At 42.0% G+C, this 24424-nt stretch overlaps 1 protein-coding gene across 2 annotated transcripts in view; it reads left to right on the top strand.

Moving 5' to 3' along the window:
* TOX (thymocyte selection associated high mobility group box) overlaps positions 1-24424 on the top strand; it is a 403502-nt gene that overhangs the window by 366727 nt on the left and 12351 nt on the right. For both annotated transcript variants that reach the window (XM_038766697.1, XM_038766698.1), the window contains one exon: positions 12001-12081. In XM_038766697.1, coding sequence (XP_038622625.1) covers positions 12001-12081 — 81 coding nt within the window. The remainder of the gene's footprint in view (positions 1-12000; positions 12082-24424) is intronic.

Genomic DNA, 24424 nt, shown 5'->3' with positions numbered 1-24424 from the left:
AGTAAGTTGTTAAAAGGCAACAGATGGAGGAAGTAAAATAAAAAAATAAGTATCAGTGTGATGTTTGTCTAGCTACTTATTTTTCACTGACTGGAAACTGCAAGGAGGAAAGAATACAAATTTGGCTATATCACATCTCCTATATTAGTCTCCCTAGGTTTCCAGCAATCATCAGCATTGTTTTTTATGAGGTTCCCGTTGTCTTCTTTCTATCTTAGTATTTCTGAATTCTCTTCAACCATTCATTTCAACCCAGAGCCCAGTTTCACTGTCCATGTATAAATCAGTCTGCTAAATAGATGGTGTCGTATGGAATGAAGACAGTTGTGGTCCAAACAGCTATCAAGGATACCTGGGTCACTTTCAGTCATGGAAAATCAGCACTTACATGAAAAAGAAAAGTCATTTTAAATCAGAACCAGATGTAAATGTACTAAATGAACCTTAAGTTTCTAATTGGAGACACAGTAAGGCTGTAATACATTTAGCAAATTACAAACAAAATGTTCTTGTTTACATTGCATTAGATGGCTTTAAAACTGCACCCAAAGAACTAAATAAACATGCCGTTCTGCTGAAAGTGAACTGGAATGCTCTTTCCAAGTTCGGCCTGCTAGGGAAGGAGCCCCAACCTTTGTGGGAGAAAGAATATTTATGTCCGTTTATTTAAGTACTAGCCCTTGGAGCAGAAGAGAAAGATGGATCCAGAAGTTAATGATGAGATCGCCTTCACCAGGCAACTGTTTGAGCAGTTCAACATATGCCTTCTTTCAGGCTGCGTAATTCATATCTAGGAATATTAGCCCTCACAGTTCAGCTCAATAGCAACACCTCATTATTTTATCCCTCAGTATTTATTCCGATGTTTGACGCCTCATGAAATTACTGTTAATGTGTTTATATAAGGGCAGATCCTGCACAAGTGGGAAGAATTTAATTTCCCACTCATTCTCTCCTGCTGATGTGTCCTCTTCCCCTGGTAGAAGTGGCAAGTGTAAATAGTTAATTTGCTTCAATTATGAGCCTGTCCTGCTAAATTAGAAGCAGCAGGGATATGAAGAGCCAGAATTATACTTATGAGGCAGCTGACAAATCCTTTGAGCCCACAAAATCAAATCACTTACTCTTCATCGGTGCTGTAACACCCACCAGCTAGATGCTGCAGTTTGTGCCTTCCCACCTGGTGGAACTTAGGTTTTATGTCACCCACCCAGGCCGCAAAGTGCCATATTCTCAAACCCACACTGGTGCTGCTCTGAGCCTTCCGACTCCCAAGTTTGACCCTTCTGGGGTCCCCCACCAAAATATACTGAGACTGATACTGGAGGCTGAAAGTGATTGTTTACCAGCTTTCTCTTGATCACTGAACATACAGTGAAAATATGTTGTATGAAAGTAGAGAGCCAGTGTGGCCTAGTGGAAAGAGCACAGGGCTGGGAGTCAAAAGGACCTGGGTTTTCATTCTGGGTTCATCCACTTATCTGCTGTGTGACCACAGGCAAGTCACTTAACTTCTCCGTACCTCAGTTACCTCATCTGTAAACTGGAAATTGAGACCATGTCCAACCTGGTTAGCCTGTATTCATTCATTCAGCTGTATTTGTTGAGTGCTTACTGCGTGCAGAATGCTGTACTGCTTGGGAGAGTACAGTACAACAATAAGCTGACACATTCCCTGCCCATAACAAGCTTAGAGTCTAGAGGACTTGTCTTCACCCCAACTCTTAGTACAGTGCCTGTAACACAGTAAGTGCTTAACAAATACCATAAAAAAAGTAGACTAGCATCCAGCCTTAGCTGTGCTTCAGATGGGGTCAAGTAACAATCATAGGAAATGAGGACTATATGTAACTTTTATAATGAAGGTCCTCCATAGTTACATAGCTGTGTGGAAATATATGCATGGGAACTGACACATTTTTTTTAATGTGTAAATAGACCCCCCCACACAGGGATACCAGATTAATATTGCACATAAATTCTTCCTTTAATGGTAAAAATTATACTACTAACAACTACAACAAGAAGCCATATCCTACCTCTCAATAAGGGAAGAGCAGGGCAACTTCAAGCCATGAACACGCTGGGCAGGGAATGTGTCTGTTTATTGTTATACTGTACTCTCCCAAGTACTTAGAACAGTGCTCTGCGCACAGTAAGTGCTTAATAAATACAATTTGCTGACTGAGTAAAAGCTGCCACTTGTATTTTTTAAGGTAGAGAGAGGATCGCAATCCACGACCAGCCACGTACAGACATGTTGGGGGCTATCCCTCTAGACTGTAAGACCGGTGTGGGCAGGGATTGTCTCTATTGCTGAATTGTACTTTCCAAGCGCTTAGTACAGTGCTCTGCACACATTAAGTGCTCAATAAATACTATTGAATGAATGAATCAGAGGGAGAGGAGGCAGGATACAATTCTGCCTCCTGTATAGTCCCTTTTTCTGTGCATCCCCTGAAGCACTTGGGTCCATGAGACCCAACATCGGCAACCCCCTATAAATGTCCAAGATCTGGAACTGTCAGACTTTCCCACCCTCTTCATTAAGTTACCAAACAGGAGAATGGCCGAGTCAGTGTCATAATTCAATCAACCAGTCGGATTTATTGAGCTCTTAATTATCCCAGGGTTCCTTCCCTGATTGGTTGAGGCCTTGAAAGAGCTGGGGACTCCAGGCAGCCCAGTGACTGATCCTGGCCGCAAAGTGCCATATTCTCAAACCCACACCGGTGCTGCTCTGAGCTTTCCGACTCCTAAGTTTGACCCTTCCGTCTGCCCAGTGACTCTGCCACTGAAGCAGAGCTGAGTGGAGATTGCACCTCCCTCCCCTGCTCCAGAGGCTGCCAATCTAAAGCTTCCCCCAGGGGCAGTGGTCAGGTAATAGAGCCGAGGAATAACAACAGTCAAACCATATAACTAGGCTTAGAAGGGCATGTGATTTTGAGACATTTTTAAGGAAGAACATAATCAGAACTTTTGGTCTTTGGTTGTTTTCCTGAAACATTCTATTTTCTAGAGTTTCTGACTTTCCGGGAGATAGTCCCATGGGGCAAACGGGTCTCTTACCTTTCTTTTAAAATGGAATTAAACCATAGACAACAGATCCATTTTCTCAACAGTGCACATATCTTCCCCCTGCTTTTGAAATCTACAGGCACAGAATGAGAGACCTATATAGGAAGTGGGAGCCCTCAGAAACCAATTTTGTAAAGAGAATTGAAAATTTTTTCTAGGAAGCCTTGAGACTCCGCTCATCCCTGTTCCCACCTGTTTCTTACCCTTTGCCTCCCTGAGTGAGAGAAGGGGAATTAATAAAGGATGTTTCTTTTCTCAGCTACTACTGATGTCAGACATCCTACTCCACCTCTCAATACCAATCAATAGTATTTTGATCAGATTAAACAACTTTGGGAGTCAAATCTTGTCTTCATCAGCATAACAAGTAACCACCATTAAATATAATTGAAACCCTTTCAAAACATTGGAGTGGTAAATCTCACCACTCTGATAAAATTGTCTATTCTGGAAAAAGTATTTGTTTCATAAGGAGTTACTAATCTCAACTCTCTCCCCTATTAGCGAAGGAAACCACTGTGTTCTCCACCCCGATGTGTAAAATACCTGGGGAAGAAAAGTGCCCAAGTGTGGATTGGTATTATCACATATTATGAATTACAAACATTTCTTATCAAATAAAAATGCTAGAAGGAAGAATGGCACTAGAAGCTAGCCAGAATTCAATAGATTTAGGCTTTCACCCTTTCGGGGCTGAAATCACATTTGTGGTGAAGAGTTTATGCTGTCCTGGTCCTTCGTATGGAGACTCTTTGGAAATAAAATGTACCTGGATCTCAGCATTGGGCCAGATCATCAGAGGATGAAGGACCAGGGATTAGGATGGGTAATGGAGGTTCCTTTGTGATGAGAGTTGTTTTTAGGGGAGGCGGTAGTGAAGTAGGAGATGTTTTCTAGGACTTAATGTATTTTCTTAAGTTGTTTTTCTTTCCTAATTCACACTGTGCTCAAAAGCATTAATGTACTATATTTCCAAATGGAGAGCTTTTTTGCATCACCTGAACCTATGCCATCTTTACGTTCAATGATGAAAAGATTATTTAGACTGTGAGCCTCGTGTAGGGCAGGGACTGTGTCTCACCTTATTAACTTGTCCCTCACCCCAGAACTTAGAACAGTGCTTGACACTGTAAGTGCTTAACAGATACTGTGATTATTATAAGATGCATCAGTGACTCAAATTAGTTTCAAAAGCCAGCTGACATGAAATACATGGGTGTCTCTGGGGAGATCCATTTTTCTCCCTAGGCCTCAATTTCCTTATCTTTAGAAGATAATTATGGTGTTACCTAGCTCACACCTTCCCTTCTTCCTGCAGCTCCCTCCACCTTCACATCCAGAAGATCACTGCTCTCCCTATCTTTAAGGCCCTCCTGAAAAATCACATCTCCTCCATTTTAGTGTCTGTCTCCCCGACTAGATTGTAAGCTCCTTGAGGTCAAGGATCATGACACTCACCTCTATTTTCTATCCCACACACTCAGTATTCAGTGCTTTGACTAGAGTATTTAAAAAAACCCAGCTATTGATTGGGTCCTCGGTAGATTTTTCATTCATTTTATCCATCCACACAATGCAACTGGTCTCACTAGAGACTACAGTAACGTTTTCACAGAAGCAACCATCACCATAAAGCAGTTTGAGGACAGGACAGACCAAAAAACACTTGGATAAACTGGGATGAACTGCTTATAATATATTTTAACTGTTTTAATCTCCCTCCAACCAACTTTGCACTTTATATCACCCAGCCATGGGCTATTCAGAAGCCATTTTGCAGCCCACCTGAGACTCAATATTTTCCATAAGAATCACACTCCCCTAAGAGTGAGGGGGAGATCATCTCAACCCCAATTTGTTATAGTTCATACCCATCCTTTTCACATAAACTTTAGTCACTTAAGTCTCATTAGACATTACCTAAAGTCTGATTCCATTGCCAAAAGTTGCCACTGCCATTTCTTCAGTCTGTTATGCAATAGCCTATTGACTCATATATTTGACAGCAGATCTCATAGTTAACCTTGAGATAGAAGCCAAAGACCTTTCAGATTCTGTTGGTTGGGATTTTTTTTTCCTCCTACTCATTGTTCTGGTACCCTCCGCTCCTCTGTACCCTCTGCTCCTCTGTACCCTCCGCTCCTCTGCCACTCACCTCCTCACTGTGCCTCATTCTCGCCTGTCCCGCCGTCGACCCCTGGCCCACATCCTCCCCCTGGCCTGGAATGCCCTCCCTCCACACATCCGCCAACTTAGCTCTCTTCCTCCCTTCAAAGCCCTACTGAGAGCTCACCTCCTCCAGGAGGCCTTCCCAGACTGAGCCCCCTCCTTCCTCTCCCCCTCCCCATCGCCCCCGCCCTACCTCCGTCCCCTCCCCACAGCACCTGTATATGTTTGTACAGATTTATTACTGTATTTATTTTACTTCTACATATTTCCTATCCTATTTATTTTATTTTGTTAATATATTTTGTTTTGTTGTCTGTCTCCCCCTTCTAGACTGTGAGCCCGTTGTTGGGTAGGGACCCTTTCTATATGTTGCCAACTTGTACTTCCCAAACAGTACAGTGCTTTGCACACAGTAAGCGCTCAATAAATACGATTGAATGAATGAATGAATGAAATGAGCGGCAGTGTGGTCTAATGGTTAGAGCATGGGCCTGGAAATCAGAAGGACATGGGTTCTAATCCCAGCTCTGCCACTTGTCTGCAGTGTGACCTTTATCAAGTCACTTAACTTCTCTGTGCCACAGTTACCTTACATGTAAAATGGAGTTGAAGACTATGAGCCCTGTGTGCAACGTGGACTGTGTCCAACCTGACTAGCTTGTGTCTACCCCAGTGCTTCGTACAGTCCCTGGCACTTAGTAAGCAGTTAAATACCATAAAAATAAAATATTGCACTTCTGCATCAGTGGCTGTCTATTTCTCCCTAAGCAAATGGCTTTCCATGAGGCCGCTCAGTTTAGAACCTTTCCATTAAGAAAATCATTTGGAATTAGGTGAGCCACGGTGACTATCCTAAATAAGACTGTCAGCCCTTTTAGATAAACTACAAAGTATATGGATTGGGAAGCTTAAATTAGGGAGCCCCAACACAGCTGCAGATCTGTCCCCATGTGCCCACCTCTCTCCCCATAGAATAACCATTGATTCAGTGGGGTTTAATGGGTTAGGAGTAGATGGTTCAAAAATACTACCGTGACTGATGTTTTTCAAGACCACTCCTCTACTACTAAGTCCAACATTAGAAAAATGCTTTATTCCCTTGCATCTCATAGCAATTTTATATAAACTACCCAATTCTTTCATAACGTGCCTTTTTGGTAGTACACTTGTTAGAGAACTGGGGAACATTCTTCCAATAATGCCTTCCTGTCTGGATAGAAAGTGAATGCACTGTCAGAAAGGGTTATGTGCAGTTATGTAGTTGTCAAGGCACACAGGTTATAAAATGAAGTTTCCTTAAGCTGGCCTTCATCAAGAGTGAAACCCCTTCTGTGGTATTTGTTAAGTGCTTAATACGCGCCAGGTACGGGACTAAATGCTGGGGTGGATACAAGCAAATCAGATCGGACACAGTCCCTGTCCCACAGGAGGTTCGCAGCCTCGACCCCTATTTTACACAGAGAAGTAAAGTGACTTGCCCAAGGTCACACAGTAGACAAGTAGCAGAGGCAGGATTAGAACCCATGACCGTCTGACTCTCGGGTCCATGCTCTATCCACTGTGCCATGCTGCTTGTAGGAGAACTGTCTGTATGATAAATTTCAGAAACACAAAGATCAATCAACAGAACTTATTAAGTGTTTACTGTGTGCAGAGCACCATACTAATAGCTTGGGAGAGTGCAATATAACAGAATTGCTAGACACATTCCCTGCCCACAATGAGTTTACAGTCTAGAGAAACAGAGACACAGTGTAAGGCTGAGGAAGAAGCTGGAAAATCTAGCAGTATCACACCTAGAAAGATGCCACTTGCCCACAGCTGTTTTTCCCTACACCAGATTCCGATCTAGTTATTCCCAGGACAGAATTGTGTTTTGGGAATAATGTTCCTTAATGCATCTATCGTGTTACACCCAGAGGGCATGTTATAGCCAAAATGACTGTAGGGAAATATTTCTCCTTATATCATTCCTTTAAGTCTTCTCCTGAGCTCTTGTAGGAGTGTTTCACCTGTTCAGGAGAGGCAGACTCCATCAATCCATGTAATATGACATGATGAATTTACTCCTTTCTAAAATGGCACTTGGACACTTCTGTGAATGATCCCACACTGCCAATCATCAATAGCCAGTGGGGAGCCATTTGTTGAAAACTTGGAAATATTAATTCTGGTCAGGTATCCCATAACCACTTTGATCTCCAAGTGAAACTTGGGGGCAGATTTTCAGCATGAAATTCATGGAGTTAGCTATATTCCGTTCATTACTGCTAATGGGTGGAGTGAAGAAAATTAACTCTTGGTTGTCCTGTGAGCAGTATAAGAGGTCAGGTAAAGAAATTGTGCTATTGCCACGTATTGGCTCCTAATTCTTTTCAATCAAGGCTCCTGAAATGCTTCTATGGAAAACAGTTGATAAAATATTATGAGGGGTGAAATCGATGTGTGAATGATATTATCTTGCTCCACTACTTTTTAAATGATCTATTGGAGGAATAATAGAGACACTATCAGAAAAAGAAAATCCATTGGGAACTGAATGGACCATGGTTGTCTGATCCACCTTGACAACCTGAAAAACAAGTTTCAGATGCCTGGGTTATATAAATACATGTTACTATCAGAGATATATAGTCAAAGCTGTGAAAAGGATCACTATCTGTGGAGAAGGAAAAACCCTCTTAAAAGGTTTGTGTGGTGGAGTGAAGAATATATGTAAACACTGTCAGTTTGAGGTCATTTGAGTCTAATTTATTTCTTTAAAAGGAGGTTTAAAAGAGACTATATCCAGAAATCGTCTTTCCCAAGAAAAAAAGAAATCAATACATAGCTACATGGCTCTGTGTTTCTGAATCCCTGATTAATGCCGCTGGAGCATATAAATTGTGCACACCTTTTAAACAAAAACTTGAACAGTCGATGAGAGTTAGGGTCCTCTATTCTCTAAGTTTCAGATGGCATCAATCTCCAAAAACCAAGTACTAATTTGGCCTTAAATGATTACATGGATACTATCAACAGGCTCAAGAACTGGGAATGGAGAATTCATGTGTATACATAAACTGAAATGAAGAGTCTCTCTTTCATATTCCCACTTGAACTTTAAGCATTAATCAGACTGACCCAGAATTCTCATTCACCCAGAAGATGTCAGTAATAACATATTGCTACAAAATCAGTTATTTTTCCCCTAATTGACCGAGTCCCTGAGAGTCACCAAAGGCATCAAGGTTATATAACCCACCCAGAACAAACAACCACTTCACCACATTGATCCTTTTTGACTTCTCCATCAATCAGTGGTAATTATTGAGTACTTACTGTGTGCAGAGCACCATAGTAAGGGCTTGGAAGAATACAAAATAATGGAATTGGTAGACACATCCCCTTCCCACAATGAGCTTACAATCTAGACAGGGAAATAGACATTGATATAAATTAATTACTGATATGTACATAAATGCTGTGGGACTGAGGGATGGGTGAGTAAAGGGAGCAAATCAGGGTGATGCCGAAGGGAGTGGGGGAAGAGGAAATGAGGGCTTAGTCAGGGAAGGCCTCCTGCAGAAGCTTTACAAGCATGACTAAATGGAAAGAGCACGGGCTTTGGAGTCAGAGGTCATGGGTTCAAATCCTGGTTCTGCCTATTGTCAGCTGTGTGACTTTGGGCAAGTCACTTAACTTCTCTGTGTCTCAGTTCCCTCCTCTGTAAAATGGGGATTAAGACTGTGAGCCCCCGTGGGACAACCTGATCACCTTGTAACCTCCCCAGTGCTTAGAACAGTGCTTTGCACATAGTAAGTGCTTAATAAATGCCATTATTATTATTATTATTATTCAATTAGGCTTTGAAGGTGGGGAGAGTAATTGTCTGTCCAAAATTAAGAGGGAGGGAATTCCAAGCCAGAGGCAGGACTTGAGCGAGAGGTCAGTGGTGAGATAGATGTAGGTACAATGAGTAGGTTGGCATTAAAAGAGTGAAGTGTACAGGCCGGGTTGTAGGAGAGCAGTGTGGTGAGTTAGGAGGGGGCAAGGTGATTGATTGCTTTAAAGCCCACAGTGAGCTTGCAGTCTAGAACTCTCCACTACCTTCCCCGTGATAGACCACCCTCTGCTACTCACCAATCTTGCCTTTCTCATACTTCACAGGAACCTTGTAACCTCTCCCAGTATTTAGGGAGTCCCCTTAGTCTAGAAACTGGTACAGTACAGTACAAAATGGCACTGACAGGTGGAGGAGCACATCGGCATGCTTGCATTAATAATAATAGATCATAATTGTGGTTCTTAAGAGCTTACTATGTGCCGAGCACTGTACTAAACACTGGGGTAGATACAGGATAATCAGACATGGTCCCTGTCCCACATGGGGCTCAAATTCTAAAAAGGAGGGAGAACAGATATCGAAGCCCCATTTTACAAATGAGGAAACTGAGGCATGGAGAAGTTAAGTGACTTGCCCAAAGTCACACAGCAGGCAAGATGCTTCATTGAACAGAAGGATTTTCAGATGGCATATATGGTGTTTGTATGTGATCCATGTAAATTATGAAGAGCAAAAACAAAGGAGTGATCAAGAAGAAAGTCTCCGGCTCAGATTCTTAGAGAGCGTGAGTTCTGGTGTCAGATTCCCATTAAGCTCTTAGTGGGTAGAAGATAGTACAAGTGCTTAGTACCGTGCTCTGCACACAGTAAGCACTCAATAAATACGATTGAATCAATGAATGGACGAGACAGGTTCTTTTGAGCTCTAGCATTTGAGCAGAATGTGAGCATTGAGAGCCATTATCGGTCATTGCTCTGGCCAGAAGAAGAAGCTGAGGGTATACTGGAGATTATAAACTTGTACAAATATTTCCCAGCAAGGAATGTATGGGAGTTAGAGGTGGGGAAAGACAATCTTAACAGTTATGACATTTTCTTAAGAAGTGAAGAAATGCAAAAGAAAGCGGCTGGTGAAAAGAAGTTTGAGCACAGACATCGGGAGATTGTCAAGAGCAGACTATAACAACTTGGCAGCCAACGTGGCAATAAACAGATGCCTACACAAAATGTTTTTTTAACATCTAATGATTCTTCTCTGTGCATTGAAATAAGCCCAGTGAACAACATGACCTTTCATGTACCTAGAAAGTCATTCTCTAATCTCTTTCCAAAGTGTATTAAGTTTTTCACCCTTATCTTTAAGACTTTCCATTTCAAGTGAAAACTTCTATAAACTAAAATTAATTTCAGAAGAATATGTTTACTTGGGAGAAAATACTATAATAATAATAATGGCATCTGTTAAGCACTTACTTTGTGCCAGGCACTGTACTAAGCACTGGGGTGGATACAAGCAAATGGGGTTGGACAGAGTCCCTGTCCCATGTGGGACTCACAGTCTCAATCTCCATTTTACAGATGAGAGAACTGAGGCATAGAAAAGTGAAGTGACTTGCCCAAGGCCGCACAGAAGACAAGTGGTGGAGCTGGGATGAGACTCATGACCTTCTGATGCCCAGGCCTGGGCTCTATTCACTATGCCATGTTGCTTCTCTTGTGGAAAGGTCTATGTCAGCCCGGGTTATACTCGGGAAATAGATTGTCAGAGGCCATATGAAGCTTTTGGGAACTAGCTGTTCCCTTTTGGAATTTTCCTAGGCTTCTAGGAGGTATTCATAGGGTGAAGGGCTGTGGGATTTAAGGGAGCTGGAAGAAAACAATACAAATGTTAAAGACTACCACATGTTGGAGAAAACACTTCTGACCTAGAAAATTCATCAAGACTTGTTTGAATTCATGCTTTGCATGACCTCATGGAAAAAACAAGGGTCTGGGATTCAAAAGACCTGCGTTCTAATCCCAACTCCATCGCTTGTCTCCCCTGTGCTCTTGGGCAAGTCATTTTAAATTCTCTGAACCTCAATTCCTTTATCTGTTAAAGGAAATTAATTACCCATTCCTCCACCCCCTTAACTCCAAGCATCTTGTGGGATAGGGACCTTGTCTGATCTGATTGTATGGAATGTCCCGCAGTGCTTAAAACATAGTTAGCACTTGGCCAATACTTATTTAGCCCCCTAAATATGGAGCAGACAGGCCAGGTGTTGAACATGTTGTGGTGATCTGAACACTCCCCAGTGAAATTGTATTATCAGTTACATTCGTATCTTCAGTAGTGTTAATTTGGTACTTAACCATGTGTAGAGCACTGTACTAGGCACTTGGGAGAGTGCAATAAAAAGTGAGAGGCACAGTGCTTGCCCTTAAGGAGTTTACAGTCGAATGGGGATTGATTACTAAATCAACAAAATTTTTGTACAGAATGCAGAATCAGTCCTCTGATTTTGACCATTTTACCACCTTTCTACCCTTTAAAAATGTATGGCAGAGTAGTAGTAGTAAGTAGTAGCAGCAATAATAGTATTAATGAAGTGCTGTCCTCTAGACCATAAGCTTCTGCACAGGCAATCTGTCTACCAACTCTTGCATTGTATTCTCTCTAATGCTTAGTACAGTGGTCTACACACAGTAAGCACTCAATAAGTACAGTTGATTGATTGTGCAGAGCCTGCACTAAGCGCTGGGAAAGAATACACAAGTGGGAATTAGGCATGGTTATTGTCTCTCCGGGAGGCTCACCATTGCTTCCACTGGAATATTTGAAAAATGGATTAAGAAGAGACACACATGTGTTTGTTAATGTAAACTGTGGTTCTGTGAGAAAAGCCAGTGCAGTTACCCATCTATTGCTCTTTGTTGTTTGCGTAGGTCTACAAAAAGAAAACCGAAGCAGCAAAGAAGGAGTACCTGAAGCAGCTAGCTGCTTACAGAGCAAGCCTCGTATCCAAGGTAACACGTGATGGCTGGTTGGGGTGCCAGAATCTAACCATCTCCCTGCAGGCTTTGACAGGGATTTACCAGGAGAGATGACAACTTAGACATCCTCTTCTATGATTTTCCTTTCATGAAAACCTCAATACCAAACCAAAATTTGGGAAAGCGCTTGTTGACTCAAAACTGATTTCCAGGAAGGATTTGGGAATATATATCCCTAGACTAGGGGGGAATAAAGTTCTCCCTTTCAGAAATAAATGAGTAAACAGATTTGTCTTAAGGAAAGTTAGTAAGGATGTCAGCATTCTGTTCCAAAACGGAACCCCATAAAAAAGCCGGCATTGGATGTCAAAGTGCATGAGAAGTGACATTTCTCTCCATTGCAGGGAGGAGACTTGCCTATGGATGTCGTTTTGTTTGTTATTAATTGAAAACCAGTGCCACAATTATTGTTCTTTAAGTGCTTACTATAAGCCAAGCACTGTACTAAGTGCCAGGCACTATCGTCTAATACCCACCTGGGTATTTTTTCCCGGGTTTAATACAGTGCTGTGCACACAGTGATCTCAATAAATTATGTTATTACTACTTCTACTACTAAACCCTGGAATGGATTTCAAAATTCTAACATAATTCAGATGCATCAGCTCAACTTCATTTAGAAGGAAATCCTAACAATTCCACTTAGCACCTTATTGCCTTGAAAACATTTGAATAACAGTAGTTTGCAGATTCTCTGAATCCACACATCACTGTCCCTGCCGCCTGAGGAGGAAGTAGTCATGAATTTGGGAGGAGGTCTGCTCTTCCCAATCTTGATTTTCCCTCCTTAATCACCATATCACATCCAGTCTTTTTGCCTCCCGGGCCTCTGCTAAACCATCTACAACCTGCTTGGAAAAGAGCATGCAGATAAAGAACTTAAAAGAACAAAGAACTAAGATTTGACGTGGTCAGGAGGTTTGCTTGAGTGCAGTTCAGCCACTGACATTCCCCTGGAATTAAAAAAATAAATAAACACAGAGAAAGAGCCATCCATAATAAATGTCAGACCAAAAGAATTAAGGCTATGAAAAAGGCCTCAGAAACAGTTTGTCCCATGAAAATGTCACATGACATTTATCCTCCGTAAATAAGAGCAAATAAACAATAAGCTACCAATACGGGATCAGGGATTGAAGAACCATAACTATGCAGCCAATCAATGGTATTTACTGAGTGCTTACTTTGGGCAGAGCACTGTACCAAGTACTTGACTAGAGATAGAGAGTTGGTAGGGATGAATGAAAAAATGCTGAGGAATAGCAGGGAGTTCAGAGGGGCCAGGGAGAATGCAAAGGGCTTCTTGAGGATTGGAATTTTAAAAAATTTCTAAATCTCATCCTGGCAACAGATGAATCAATCAGGCATTCGTGTTTATTGAGCACCACTGGGTGTGTAGCACTGTGCTTAGTGCTCAGGAGCAAACGTAGACCCAATCAGAAGGCTGGCACCAGGGCATTTATTTCAAAAAGGAATTCTGACTGGATTACAACTTGATTGATTTACTGTAGATCTGAACATCCTCATACCCAAATATGCCCACAAATAAAAATCTCTTATACCAAAATGTAGAATTAATGGCCAGTGTGGGAATGATTTCAGGAAATAAATTTATAGAAAGAAAGCTAGGGCAGAAAGAAGACTGAGGACTTAATGAAGAATAGGTTGAAATAATCCACTGTTCTGAAATATATTCCATTGGTGAAACAATAGTATATATGTCATTCATTTTTATTAATAAGAGATTGGGATCGCTCACAAATTTGAACTAATTTATGTCAGCAAATCAACAAAGGGAAGCATTGCTTTAAGGCTATTAGTTTGGTAGAAATTTCATAGTTAAGTGGTTAATCTCCCCATGAGCTGTAAAAATGGGGTTGAATTTCTCCTCCAAGTTAAGTTTCTTTTTTATAATCATTAAAGTAAGTGGGGCTCCAGCCAGGTCACTACACATGGGGTAAAAATCAATATGTAAAGTAAAAATCTCAGTAGAAAGCATTATAGGTAATGCTATGCAGATTGCCAAAATGCTATAATACTGACTAAACCATTCCATTTTAAACAAGCGCCCCCAGATTTGCCCTTCGTTGCAACTTTCGGTACTATTCAGACTTAGAATTGCAACCTACAGTATATGACAATTTGTATAAATGCTGTGAATTGCCATTTTTGCTTTTAAAAAAACAAGCACTTTTTCCCGCTTACCGTGACATTTTTCTTCTTTGGCAGTAGAATTTTTGCTGGAGCTGTTAAATGTACTTTATGTATAGCTGAATATTATATGCACACAAATGGGAATAATGTGGTAAACACCCACTCTCAGCTAGAAGTGAACCCTTGTTTCAAAGCTATTATGTTTCTGAGAGAAGTCTATACTAGAATAGATGTGTTTCTCACCCTTGCAGATAAGTACAGAAGATTTACTAGCCCCCTCTATTCAAGCTCTACAGTCTGTATTATGTAGCTAGTAAAATAACTGAATTCAACATGATTTACTATTAACCACTACACATTTTTATTGACCCCAATCACCTGGGGAAATAGTTAATTATCCAGCTGACTCAAGTAATCATTGTATATAGGCTATTTTATGAAAATACATTCATTCTGTCAAGGTGAATTGTGCCTTTGTAGCATGGGCTACGAAACCTTGCCCTTGCTCATATTCTCAGAGGTACTGAGAATATGCTCTGACCAGATTTTCTTTCTCTATCAATTAATGTCCGTCTCCCTCTCTGGACTGTAAGCTCATTGGAGCCAGGGAATGTGTCTGCCAACTCCTGTTATCTCAAACTCTCCCAAGCACTTAGTACAGCGTTCTGCTCATAATAAGCTCTCAATAAATACCATTGATGATGACGGTGATGTATTCTCACCTCAAAACACGCAGCATGGCCTAGTGAATAAGAGCATGGTCCTGGGAGCCAGAAGGACCTGGGTTTTACTCCCGCCTCCTCCACCCGTCTGCTGTGTGATCTTGAGCCAGTCACTTCACTTCTCTGTGCCTCAGTTACCTCATCTGAGGTAAATGAAGGTAAAAACTGTGAGCTCCGTGTGGGACAGGGCCTGTGTCCAACCTGATTACCTTGTATCTACCCCAGTGCTTAGAACAGTGCCTGGCATGTAGTAAGCACTTAACAAATACCATTAAGCAACAACAAAACAAGCTTATTAAACCAGGGTTGAACAGAGATTTGCAGTTCTCATGCCAACGACTTCTATGGTAAGCCAAAAAGTGGTGTGACCTAGTGATCAGAGGCCCTGGGTTCTAATCCTGCCTCAGCCATTTGTCTGTTCTGTGACTTGGGCCTTAGTTTCCTCAAAGTGGGGGTTAAAGTGTGTTCTCCCCTATCCCAGACCACCCCTTAGATTGTGAGCCCCATGTGGAACAGGGACTTTATTCACCCTAATGATCTCATATCTACCCCAGTGCATAGTACAATAGGTGGCACATGGTACAGTGGTAAGTATAATGGTTAGCACAATGGTAAGCACTTAAATACCATAATTATTATTAACTCGCAACACACTTTGGACATGCCCTTTCCTTCCAGGGTAGCCCCTGATGACACACAGCGTAATCCAATGACATCATCACACATTTTGCAGAATTTTATCCCGGGCCACCCAATCAGGGCATTTCTTCAGTGGGGGGGGAAAGGAGAAAACCCTGACCCCTCCCCACCCAACCCTGCATCATCTCCAGCGCCTGTATGTTACCTTCTCTGGTCACTGTGAGCCTGAGGCCTAGATAGAAGAAGGCAGGGCATTTAAAATAAAAACAGTGGGCATAAAAGCATCTGATTATCTCTCAGTTCTGCAGACAGGACCCTCCCAAAAACCTCCCAACCGCTGCCATCCCTGGCTTTATGATAGTCTGGAATTCAAAGTCAGGAACGTTATTCTTTATTGAATTTTTTAAATTGTGCCCTTTCCATTAGAAACCCTAAGGGCACAAGCACAATAAAATCATTCATTAAAGTATTTAAATTAGTTAGAAGTAATAACCCAAATAAAAGCTAATGGATTAAAATATGGTATCACTGAAATCATTAGAAAAGAATATGCATTTCCTTTATAGTGTTTTCCTCAGCAATAAATATTGGATGTTTAGCACATTCACATCCACTCAGTCAAACCCTGGATGCCATCTTATATTTACTCCTCATGAGGAAGCCTGTGTAGGAGCCATTTTCCCAGCATTAAGTAAATTATCTAAGCATTACAATTGGCGCTGGAGATTAGCTCCTTTTGAAGAGCAAATCAAAGATGGCAACAACCTTTGATATTTAAAAGCCTTTGTTTAACCGTAAAGCCAGAGATAAGAAAGTCTTGAAGAGAGTAGAGATAAATTGCTCTTCATCTGTTCTAAGGGAAGAAATGGGGGAGAGGAAAAGGCATTCAATGATAGAGGAGCATAAATTAGAAGGAATTTCTAGGCAGTCAGGGTTGTTCAAAAGTTCAATGGGTTCCCTGATTGTGTCTGTGGAGTTTTTTTCCTTCGAGCTCATCATAGTATTTATTGAGCACATACTTTGGGCAGAGCACTGTACTAAACACTTGGCAGAGTACAGTGCAACAGAGTTGGTAGAAAAGTTCCCTACTTCTCTTTAGAGAGAAGTGGTCACACCCATCTGCCTGATTTGGTTTGTCCCCAGAGGTGCTAGGGAGTAGGGGGATAATTTGGGGAACCCCTCCTCCCCATTTCACAGCCACAGTGTCTCTTGTTTTTATGATGCTCCCTCAGGGAACTCTTCATTACCCTATCAAAAGCACAAGGCTGGCTGGTAAAAAAATGTTCCAAGCAAAAACATGGCTATTTCACCTACAGGCTCTCACTGAAAACAAGGCTATTCCACCTGCAGGCTCTCACTGATTGGATCAAGTATGACAAATAGAAGTAGCCCATGTTTTCAACTGTACAAGAGAAAGGATGAGTAAACACCAATTATGAATTCTGGCACTGTGAATTTGAATTGCTCCCTCCACATTAAGCAGTGCACAAGACTTCTGAAATGCACCATGCATGCCTGCACGTTGCTCACTTCATAAAATTTGGCTTTATTCCTCAATAGTCCATTAAAGTATTGATAGGACCATAGTTCATGAAGAGTGCCATTAAAAAAAGGAAAGAAAGTTTCCAGAATCCTGTTTACCTCCCAGACATCAGCCCATAAAATTCCGAAGTCTCTTATTTACTGTGACCCATAAATGAGGACATTTATAAAGTGCTTACTATGTGCCAGTGCTGGGATAGATACCATATATTCAAAGAGGATGGACACAGTCCCTGGCCCACATGGGGCTCTGAGTCTGAGAGGGTGGGAGAACTGGAATTCTCTCTCCATTTTGCAGATGAAGAAACTGAGGCCCAGAGAAGATGGGTGACTTGCCCAAGGACATACAGCGGGCAAGTGGTGGAACCGAGATTAGAACCTGGGCTTCCCGATTCCAGACCCATATTCTTTCCCCCTGGCCCTCTAACTGTAAGCTCATTGTGGTCAGGAAACGTACCTACCAACTCTGTTGTATTATACTCTTCTAAGCGCTTAGTACAGTGTCCTGCATACAGTAAGCTCTCCGTAAATACAATTGACTGATTAGCCATACTGCCTCCCATCATATAGTAAAATGATACCACTCAAAGCATGAAGTCGCATCCATGGAAAATATACTGGATTTGAGTTTTAAGATGGGGTACTATTTTGGTTTAAAATGAAAATGGCAACCCTTTAGCTTCCAAAAGGGATTTGAAAATAATAAAAGTACAGAAGATATATTAAAATACCTACAATGAACAGGAATAATTTTTTTGACCTGTATCTAGTTAAGTAAGACCAGAAAAGAGTCTATTTTCCAGTGCATCAAATGGTGGTCAGTATGAAAAGAGGGAATCAGTTTAGTGAACTATGGTATTTATTAAGCACTTACTGCATGTAGAGTGCTAACTAAGCACTTGGGAAAGTACAATGCAGCAGAGTTGGTAAGAGCTTACAGTCTACAGGGGGAGAGAGAAATTAAAATAGATTATTATGGTATTTCCCATTATGAAATTTGCGTCTTGTTTATATTTCATTATTTTAAATAAATTACTCTGCCTAAGATATGACCTCGTTAATCCGAGCAGTTCTCTTACCCTGCCTTGATTACTGCATCAGCTTTCTTGCTGACATCCCAGCTTCCTGTCACTCCCCACTGCAGTCCACACTTCACTCTGCTGCCTAGATCATTTTTCTACAAACTCATTGAGTCCATGTTTCCCCATTCCTCAAGAACTTCCAGTGGTTGCCTATCCACTTCCACATCATACAGAAACTTCTTACCATAGGCTTTTAAGCACTCAATCACCTTGACCCCTCCTAATTTACCTCCCTAATTTCCTGCAACCCAGCCCATGCACTTCACTTCTCTAATGCCAATTTACTCACTGCACCTCAACCTCGCCCATCTTGTTGCCAACCACTCACTCGTGTCCTGCAACTCCCTCCCTCTTCATATCCAACAAATGTTCACTCTCCCCACTTTCAAAGCCTCATTAAAACCACATCTCTTCCAAGAGGCCTTCCCCGACTAAGCACTCCTTTCCTCTTCTCCCACTCAATTCTGCATCACCCTTGCTGTAGCATTTTCACCCTTCATTCACCCCTCCTTCAGCCCCGTAGCACCCCATATTTTAATTCATATTAACGTCTGTCTCCCTCTCTAGACTGTGGGCCGGGACTCTGTCTACTAACTCTGCTATCTTGTACTCTCCCAAGCACTTAGTATAGTCCTCTGCACACAGTAAGTGTTCAATAAATATGATTATTTTACATTGGGAAAGCTCTTATCACTATACAAGAGAAGCAGCGTGGCCCAGTGGAAAGAGCACGGGCTTTGGAGTCAGAGGTAATGGGTTCAAATCCCACCCCACCAATTTGTCAGCAGTGTGACTTTGGGCAAGTCACAACTTCTCTGTGCCTCAGTCACCTTATCTGGAAAATGGGGACTAAGACTGTGAGCCCCCCATGGGACAACCTGATCACCTTGTAACCTCCCCAGCACTTAGAACAGTGCTTTGCACATGGTAAGTGCTTAATAAATGCCATTATTATTATTATTATTATTATACCATGAGTTGCCTAGTGGCAAGAGCATTGAACTGGGAGCCAGGGCAGACCAGGGCTACAATCCCAGCTCCTCCACCTGCCTGCTGAATGACCTTGGGCAAGTCATTTACCTTCTCTTTTAGTTGCCTCATTTATAAAATGGGGATTAGGTATCTTTCTCCCTCCCCTTTAGACTATGAACCTCACGTGGGACAAGACTATGTCCAGTCATATTTATTGAGTGTTTACTGTGTGCAGGCTATTGTACTAAGCACTTGGGAGAGTACAACAGAGTTGGTAGACATATATCCTGCCCAATACGAGCTTACAGTCTCGAGGATATACTATGCTTAACTTGCAGCTACATCAATGCTTACTGCTATGCTTAGCCCATAATAGAAACTTGATTAATACCACATATATTATTATTAGGAAGATTTACAAACACATTAAAGTTCTCATTATCCAAACCAAGTGAGAAGGAAACTGGAATCGTTGAAACCTCAGTAATAAGAAATGGCCAGCACATAACAAAGAATCAGAGCAGTGTATTCTCTGAATATTTTGAGTCATGGAAGAACCCTACTTCTGTTAAATCATAAAAATTATGGTATTTATTAAGTGTTTACCCAGTGCCAAACACTATGCTAAGCTCTGAGATAAATACAAGATAATCAGGTCAGACACAACTGTCCCACATGGGGCTCACAATAAGTCATTACTACCCCCATTTTGCTTATGGCAAAAAGGGTTCCCCGAAAAGAGTGGCCAGTGTTCTAAGTAAGGCCCCATTGAAGAAACAAAACACTCACAGGCTGGTTTCAAGACCATATTTCTTCCTCTAGGAAGGCAGGTTTCAGAGAAAACTTAATGTCTGTAATTTCAAGTGAACATACACTGCTTAATTACATTTGGCAGGTGAAAGATACACTTCTGAAGATGTTAGAGGTGTTTTAAGAATTCTGTAAACAGTTTTGGTTCAGTGAACCTGAATTAAAAAAAAAAAACAGTTCTGATTTCAAGTGGTGGGTATGGCTCATTTCACAGAAGTATATTTGGCTCATATATTTAGGATTGTTATCCTTTTTCCAATGGGGTGAAAAAACACTTGGATCGAATTAAGGTTATGGATTTTTAAAGGCCCATTTATTGAGGGAACGGATCCGGGCTCTGGGCTCTAGGAAAGGCAATAAACCCTCACAAAGTAACTCTTGAGAAGACACAGTATTGCTAAGATGTGGTTTACATTTATCAGTCCTTAGTTGGGCCACCCCAGTAGATCCCAGTGGGATAAGCCAACTTTCAAGTAGCTGAAGAGGGGAATTCATTTTCGGAAATGGCCCAGGAAAGAAATAAAGAACCAGGAACATTTTCTGCAAGGACCATATAGTTCCTTCAATAGCCAAACAGATCTTGGCCACTATAAAGCCTTAAGTGGTGAGAACACTGAGACCAGCAATGGAGGAGAAAAGAATCTCCCACTTCAAATTAAATGGGAATACCAAAGCACAGTTGGAAAAATGGCACTTCACTTGAGCTGGGTGAAGCCATAATAATAATAATAATAATAATTGCCGTATTTAAGCACTTACTAGGTGCCAAGTAGTGTATTAAGTACTGGGGTAGATACAAGATAATCAGTTTGGACACAGTCCCTGTCCCACATAGGGCTCACAGTCTTAATCCCCATTTTACAGATGAGGGAACCTAGGCCCAGAGAAGTGACGTGCTCAAGGTCATCCAGCAGATGCGTGGTGGAGCTGGAATTAGAACCCAGATCTTTCTGAGTTCCAGGTCCATGCTGCTTCTCCAGAAAGGAAGGGTAGTGTTCTTCCCCAGAGTTAGAGGAGTATTTGAGAGGAAATTTGCTGTGGCCAAGTGGACAGGACTGAGTCAGGGGACCAAATTCAAAAATTGGCTCTGCCACTGGCCTGCTGGGTAACCTCGGGCAAGTCACCAAACCACTCTGTGCCTATTTCATTGGTAAAATGGGGATAGCAGGAAGCAACATGGCCTAGTGGATAGAGCACGGGCCTGGGAATCGGAAGGACCTGGGATCTAATTCCGGCTCCACCACTTGTCTGCAGTGTGACCTCGGGCAAGTCACTTCACTTTTCTGGGCCTCAGCTACCTGTAAAATGGTGATTAAGACTATGATTAAGACTATGTGGGACTTGGATTGTGTCCAACCTGATTAGTTTGTATCCACCCCAGCCCTTACTATAGTGCCTGGCACATAGTAAGCACTTAAAACCATAAAAAAAGACATCTTCTCTCCCTCTTCTTCAACTGTGATCCCGGGTTGGGACAGGGACTGCATCTCCTCATCATCATCATCATCAATCGTATTTATTGAGCCCTTACTGTATGCAGAGCACTGTACTAAGCGCTTGGGAAGTACATGTTGGCAACATATAGAGACAGTCCCTACCCAACAGTGGGCTCACAGTCTAAAAGGGGGAGACAGAGAACAAAACCAAACATACTAACAAAATAAAATAAATAGAATAGATATGTACAAGTAAAATAGAGTAATAAATATGTACAAGCATATATACATATATACAGGTGCTGTGGGGAAGGGAAGGAGGTAAGATGGGGGGATGGAGAGGGGGACAAGGGGGAAAGGGGGAATCTGATCTGATTATCTTGAACCTACCCTGCAACTTAGCCCATAATTACAGAATCTAAGTTTTTTTTATTAACAACAGCTATATGATGGGCTCCATGCTGCTTCGAAGGTATAAACACTGGAATGGTTGAGTCCCTGGGGCCAGAGAGCAGCTGACAGGACAGAGTTTCCAGCCCGGCTTTGGCCTCACCATAATGGCTGCAGCTGGCCCCAGCCTAGCCAGCCTGGCCCAGCAGTCCCCATCTACTGTCCAGGGAGTGGCTGGCCAACACTGAAAGCAGGAAGTGGCAAATGGTAGCCCCCACCCTGGGGTAGCCTCTTTGTGGTCCTTGGACTGCCAGTAGGAATCGGTTCAGGTCCCACTAGTTCTCTTTGCCCAGTTGGAAAGAGGAAATGGAGTTCCATCTACCTCTTCCCTTGAGAAGGCATGGGCGGTTCTGGCAGGCCAGTACTTCCACTGGATAGAAAGGCCTCATCCATCGGCTCTGCAGCTGGAGTCTCCAAGATTAGTTATTGCTGCTGTAAATTTACCATGAATGTATTTATTTGAGTCAGATGTATTTACAGAAATTTGCTTGTGCCAACAATGCTGAAAATAACAGCAATTAATGTGCTGAATTTCAATTCCTGGGGTGATTATGTGAGTCTATCTAGGCAACAAGGCTTACGCCTATACCAAATATTTTGTTAACTGGGTAAGAGGCATCTGGATAATAAGGTGATTGATGCCACCGAAGAGAATAAAGAAATTTGTTTTTAATTACATGCACCTCATATTTATTGACCACAAGGTAAATTTGAATGTCCTCTCCAGCTTAAAAGTCACAAAGCAGAAAGTAAAAGAACACTAATTATCTTTTCTTCTTTTAAACAGAACCTAGGTTTCTCGGCATTGCCATTACATAGTTTCTACCAATCGATCAATGGAATTTATTCAGTGCTTACTGTGTGCAGAACACTGTACTAAGCCCTGGGGATTAAACAACATAACAGACCAATGGGGCCAGAGTATCTAAAAATCGGTAGCTCTTTGAAATCCACCCTTTCTTGCAGTGACTTTCAACAGAGAGGTAGCAGTGGGAATCTACAAAGTGAATTTTTCTGTCCTTGGATAGGTGGAATGAGTTCTTAGAGGTCCAACCGAGTCACAGACTCCAGCTGGTATAGATCTCGGCATTCAGCCTAAACCAACACTCCCTGCTCTTTACATCACTCCTTGAATTTATTCATTACAGGAAATAAGAGTGGCTACAGACGACATTTAAGAATTCCAGACACGGATTCACACAAGATGTCACACGGGTTACTCCAAGCACGCAGCGTAACATAACACCTCAGGAGTGCCATTTTGCGGTAGCCACACTAAATTGGCCTAAACCTAGACTGCTTTATTCCAGGGGATTCCTGATGCCCCCACTGGCTCCAAAGCTTTTGTCGTTCCCTCTTGGGGTCCTCGAAACACGGCCTCTGCGGAACACAGTGGCAGGAGCCACGGCAGAGGGGGCTTAGAGGCAGAAAATAAAAATACCGGACATGAAGGCGTCCGGTGCAAAATCCTTATCAGGCTGGGGACAGACCCACTAAAAGTTGGATGACTGGCTACCCTACAGCACACTTATGTGCAAACTAGAAACCCACAGATGGATGCTGTAGCGAGCTAGTGAATAAACATAGGTACAAGGTAGCAATGCAAACAAAAATCACAGAGGTTCCAGATTAAGGGGTTTTTTTCTCCAGCCAATGAAAGAAAAAATGATTGATGATCTTTAGGGGAAACTGAAAGGCATTCCTAGACAGAGTTTGCGGTCCAGAGGCCCACATGGACCTGAATGAAAAGAAAAATCTGACTTCTGATTTTAAATGTGGAGCTTGTTAGTTTAAACGTCTCATTATTTTAAGGCAGCCGGGTCAGCATTAATAGCACATTTAGGAAAATATCACAATGAGAGGTCCTCGAAGTCTGGAACTCTTTAGGTGTGTTGTCGTAGCCACTCATTATACAGTATTACTGGCTCTGGCAGGGCCTCAGATTTCAATCAGATGTGATGTATGTCTGATAGTCTTTACAGTTGTCAGCTGTGTCTCTTCATATATACAGAGCATGTGGGTAATGGCTTTTTGGACAGCACACGTGTACCATTTCATTCTCCTTGGGTTATTCATTTAATTTTGCCTTCTTTATTGGCCAAAAGAAGAGGTTTCTTTTGTTGTTGCCAGCAGCACTGTAGTCTGACTTATGAAAATGAAGACATAGTCTTTTGGGTCATACATCATCGTGCATAATGAATCAATTTCTGAATCGCGCTTATTGGTTGTGCCACTGCACCCAGACTAGACTTTTCTCAGTTCAGCTCCTCCTGCGGGACAGAGAGTAACCAGAAACCTAAGTCTGAATCATCAATTGAATCAATGTGACACCGAGGCCACAGAATCAAGGCATCCAGACATCTTCAAGATCTTGTTTGGACAAATTGACTTCATTCTCCCAGGGATATTTTAGCATTTTTCTCCAGCATGTTTCACCTTTCATTAGCTATTAGATCTGCCCGCCCTCCCCTGCTAAATTAGGCGGAGTTACAAGCCTGTGGGTAAATAG

Source organism: Tachyglossus aculeatus, chromosome 25 (assembly GCF_015852505.1).
Source record: "Tachyglossus aculeatus isolate mTacAcu1 chromosome 25, mTacAcu1.pri, whole genome shotgun sequence".
In the NCBI taxonomy this organism is placed as follows: domain Eukaryota; kingdom Metazoa; phylum Chordata; class Mammalia; order Monotremata; family Tachyglossidae; genus Tachyglossus; species Tachyglossus aculeatus.
This window is presented reverse-complemented; position numbering and strand designations above follow the sequence as displayed.